The sequence below is a fragment of the Monoraphidium neglectum genome (genome assembly GCF_000611645.1).
Source record: "Monoraphidium neglectum strain SAG 48.87 unplaced genomic scaffold scaffold02727, whole genome shotgun sequence".
NCBI lineage: Eukaryota > Viridiplantae > Chlorophyta > Chlorophyceae > Sphaeropleales > Selenastraceae > Monoraphidium > Monoraphidium neglectum.
The window spans coordinates 1-4,436 of NW_014010901.1; the positions used below are offsets into that span (position 1 = coordinate 1).

Genomic DNA, 4,436 nt, shown 5'->3' on the forward strand with positions numbered 1-4,436 from the left:
CCTTAGCATATGCCCGCCGCCGCCGCCACCGCCGTGACAGCTGCCGCGCCCCGCCGCCGCCCGCGCCGCCGCCGCCGCCGCCTCCGCCGCCCGCGCCGCACCGGGCGTCTCGAATTCAACCAGCACCCGCGGTCGCCGGCCCTCCTCCCCGCCGCCGGCGCCGTCGTGCCGCCACGTCCTCGAGTGCGCGTCTGCAGGGCGCCCCTGCAGCAGGCGATCCACGCTGCCCTCCACCGAAAGGTGCACCCTCCACCTGCCCGGCGCGTGCAATTCGATGAGCACGTGAAACACCGCCGGCCCCGCCCTCTCGAGCCGCGTCTTGACACCCCTTGCCGCGGCCGCGGCCGCCGCATCGCCGAGCGTGACGGGGCGTGCGCCGCCGGCGAGGCGTGAGAGATCGGGGTTGGATAGGACGTCCGAAAGCGTGGTGCCGTGGGCGGTGGCGACAAGGGCAACGCCGCGGCGGGCGATGGTGGCGGCCGCGAGGGCCTCCTGGGGGTGTGGGTTGGGGGCGGGCGCCGCAGGGGTGGGTGCGGCAAGGCGATGTCAGGGCAAGTATTTAGGTCATGGATGGCGCCCGGCAAAACATGAAGCGTCTGGCTGCCGTCGGTAGGGCCGCAGCCGTTTGCGAGACACTAGAGGAAGCGTGCCACGCTGGGGCAGGGGTCTGCGCGTGCCCAGGCTGGGTGCTGAGCGGCAGCCCAGCCGCCTGCTTTACGACCACGATTTGCAGCTGTTGCGTTTTGCGGCTTTGGCGCGGTCCCCCCCCTGGCGAATCCTGCAACGCCATCACACCATCGAGCCTTGCAGCACGGTTGCCAACCCGCGTGCATGCGACTGCACACATCATTCGCCGCACTCGCCGCTCGCCTCCCCTACCCCGCCCCCCACTGGCACCCAGCACCCGTCAGCTTGACACGCAGCCATCGCCTCCCTCCCTCGCCCCCGGCCCGGCGGTGCCGGCGCGGCGCACCTCTTTTGACCCGATCTCATCCACGATGATAACCTCGGGGCCGTGATTCTGCACCGCCTCCAACATGACCTCAGCCTGGCTCCTGTTGTGCGGCACCTGCGGCGGCCGCCAGTTGACCAAAATTAGCGTTGAGGATGAGTGCAGCGCGAGAGCGGCCACGCGCTTCGGCAAGCAGGAGGCGCGCGGTGCTGCACCAGCGAGCTGGGGCTGTCCCCATGGGCCACTGTTGATTGACGTTGTAATGGCTGGCATCAGCGGACTGCGGCAGTCACCGAAATCACCAAGCCCCCCCGCTCCTTTCCTGACACGCACCTGGAGCCGCAGCGCGCGCCCGATGCAGGGGTGGGGTTCTGCGCCATCGCCGGCGATTTCGTTGCTCGTGTCCACCACCACCACGGACAGGCCTAGCTCGTCGGCGCACACCCGCGCCACATCCCGCAGCAGCGTCGTCTTCCCGGCCCCCGGCCGCCCCAGCAGCAGCAGCGACGGGGCACCGCCGCCGCCGCCGCCCAGGGATGCGCTGCCGCCGGCGCCGCCGCCGCCGCCGCCGCCGCCGCCGCCGCGCTGCGCACGCTTGATTTGAGTCAGGATGTCGAGCAGCGGCGCGGCGGCGCCGGGCACGTGGCGCCCGACGCGGTAGGTCAGGCCGCACACGGCCCTGTCGCGGCCGGCGGCGGCGCTGATGCGGTGCAGGCAGCCTGGCAGGGCCATCCGGTTGTCAGAATCAAACAAGGGCCCGCCGCCGCCAACGCCGCCGCCGCTGCTACCGCCTTTTCCGCCCGCCGCCGAGCGCGGCCGCGCCTGGTCCCTCTGCGCCCCGCCGCCGCCGCGCTGGCCCGCATCATCGTCCCCATCCATGCAGCGCCGCCTGGCGCCTGACAGCGCTTCCAGCGCCTCTGACAGAGGCACCCGCTCCCGCAGCTCTGTTGTTGCGCCGTCGCTCAGGCGCGCCAGCGCGGGGCGGCGGTGGCCGTGCAGCAGCACTTCTTTCAGGCGCGGCGCGCCAGGGGCCGGCCGCGCATGCTGCTTCAGCTGCCGGCGGAGCCTTTGGGATCAGAAGGTCGGTGGAGAGGCGGCCAGATCCGAAGTGAGAGGGGCCGCCATACATAGCAGACGGCCGGCCGCATGAATTGATGTTCTCATGGAAGATGAGGCAGTCCAGGCGCAGCGTAATAATCCAGTCACGGTTGCGGGTGCTGGGACGGCCACGCGCCCATGGGCCACCCTGCCCTCCGTTGTCCCACCTTTTGGGCAGCAGCTTGAGCAGGGACGCCGCGCCCTCGTCGATCGGCGGCTCCGCCTCCCCATCTGCCAGCGCCTGCGGCGCGCTGTCGACCGCCATGGCTTCGTCGCCAGGGCCCTGGTCGCCGCCGCCTCGCCCGCCGTCGCTGCCGCTGCCACCGGCGCCTTGCCCGCCGTTGCCGCCGCCGCCCACCAGGGTATAAGACGGCACGCCTTCCTTGTCCACCGACATTTTTTACTTAGCCGCCCTGCCGCCCCCGCCGAGCGCCGCGGCGAGGCCCCCCGCCGCCGCGGGCGCGGGCGGCGGGGCCCCGCCCGCGGCGCGCGCGTGCGCGGCGTTCAGGAGGGGGTTCGCCGCCGCAACGCAGCGCTCGCGCAGGCGGGTGGCGAGCGGCACCAGGTAGCGCACGTGCTCGGCGGCGGCGTCAATTAGAGTGCGTGATGGCGGGCGGCGCAGCCATGGCCTGCACGAGATGGTGGTGTTATGTTTCACAAACAGGCACTCAGATCGCGGTCAACTTTCTGGTGCTGTTGTTAGACCTGGCCCTCAAAGAATTCGCAGCCCTCTCAGTCGGTCAAGCTCAAAGTCTTTGGGGGACGCCCGGCCCACACGGATAGGCCCGCGCGCAGGTGCCTGAGCGCCGGCCCCAGCAGGGCCTGCAGATGTTAGCGTGGCCCTGCATGGCCTGTGGGGTTGGCCCTCATGTATGCAATGTTTGCGGCCATACATCACATACAGCCGCACCTTTCGTCGTCACCATCGAGCACAGGCGCGGCCTCGCCATCCCAGGGGTGCGGCAAGCCCCACTCCGCGCACAGCGCCCCCAGCGCGGCCGCGCCGCTGTCCGCGGCCGCGGCGGAGTTGGCAGTGTGGCTGCGGAGGGTCATGGCAGCCCACTGAACGTCAAAGGCTCCGGCCAGGCGAATACCGACTCCAAGCTGCAGCACGGCGTCCACCTGCGGATCATGAGGCACATGCATGCGGGCCACGTGACGCATGCGTGCGGGTCGTGTTACGCATACGTGCGGGTCATGTGATGCGTGCATGCGGGTCATGTGATGAAGGCATATGCATGCACATGTAAATAGGCTTGATCACTGCGCAATCAAGATCTGACGCTCAGCGCGAGGAGAGGAGGCCGCACCACACAACAGGATGCCCATTTAGCAATCAAGACGGTGCCGGACAGACAGCCGCCTTTGCAGAGCCGCACCAGCGTTACAACGCCGCTCTCCCAGGCGTCTGCCTTTTGCTGATACGCTAGTCAAGAGCGGCCTATGTGCCCCACAAACCAAGCCGGCGCCGGCCCGCCCACCTGGATGGAGCCACGCATGGCCTTGATCACTCGGTTGTCCTCCAGCAAAGCCTTTAGCCCACCGCCGGGCGCCAGCGCCGCCGCCGCCGCCGCCTGCAGCGCATCGATGACGTACACCACCGCCTGCGCGCCCCCGCCGCCGGCCCCGGCCGCGCGTGGCCGCGGAGGCGCCGCGATCTGCAACAGCGCCGGCCGCAGCTCCCCGGAGTCGGCCGCTGTGTATTGCAGTTGCATGGCAAAACCGAGGAGCGGGCAGCCGCGCAGGCGCCGCAGCATCGCCTCGCAGCCGCCGGAGTCAGACACGAAAGCGACGGGGGCGGCGCGCCACAGCGCCACGTCGGCGGCGCCTGGAGGCGCCGGCGGGGCCTGGTTGCCGACGGCCGCGACGAGCTGGAAGGATGAAGCGGCGTCGCCTTCCCCTGCCGCGCGCATCGCGGCGCCTAATGCGGCGGGGGCGGGGGCAGCTGCGGCCAGGCAGGGTCGTGGGCTCGGCGCCGCCACGGCGTGGGGGCCGGCAGCTCCCGGCTTGCGGGCGCCGGCCATGGGCCCACCCGCCAGCAGCGCGGCGGCGTTGAGGTGCAGCAGGCCTACGTTCTTAGCCAGCCGGCTGCAGCTGCTGTGGAAGAAGCCAGCAGCTTCTGGGTACTGCAGCACCCTCTTGATCTTCGGCGGGTCCCTTGCGTCTGCGCCCACGCCCGGGCCCGCACCCGTGCCCGCCGCCCCAGGCCCACTGGCCCACCACGCCGCGAGCTGCCTGCGCGCGAGGCCGATTTCGACAGAGAACGCCGCGCCCCTGCCGGTCTTGGCGTTGCGGGGCGCCCGCCGCGCGTGCTTGCCCCGCAGGTGGTTCCGGACGACGATGCGGGCGAGCGCGTTGAGGTGCTGCTGCTGCTGTGTGCCGGCGG

At 71.2% G+C, this 4,436-nt stretch overlaps 2 protein-coding genes across 2 annotated transcripts; both read right to left on the reverse strand.

The window, feature by feature from the left end:
* Nucleotides 1-907: 907 nt before the first annotated feature.
* MNEG_11405 (Uncharacterized protein) lies at nucleotides 908-2,315 on the reverse strand (the record flags this gene model as incomplete). The annotated part of the gene is made up of 3 exons (XM_014040121.1): nucleotides 908-1,069; nucleotides 1,286-2,018; nucleotides 2,218-2,315. The coding sequence occupies 3 exons, from the start codon at nucleotides 2,313-2,315 to the stop codon at nucleotides 908-910; spliced, it is 993 nt and encodes a 330-aa protein (XP_013895575.1).
* Nucleotides 2,316-2,450: 135 nt separating this feature from the next.
* MNEG_11406 (hypothetical protein) lies at nucleotides 2,451-3,963 on the reverse strand (the record flags this gene model as incomplete). The annotated part of the gene is made up of 3 exons (XM_014040122.1): nucleotides 2,451-2,679; nucleotides 2,961-3,172; nucleotides 3,532-3,963. 3 exons carry the CDS (start codon nucleotides 3,961-3,963, stop codon nucleotides 2,451-2,453), a joined length of 873 nt encoding a protein of 290 aa, XP_013895576.1.
* Between the last annotated feature and the right edge of the window lie 473 nt (nucleotides 3,964-4,436).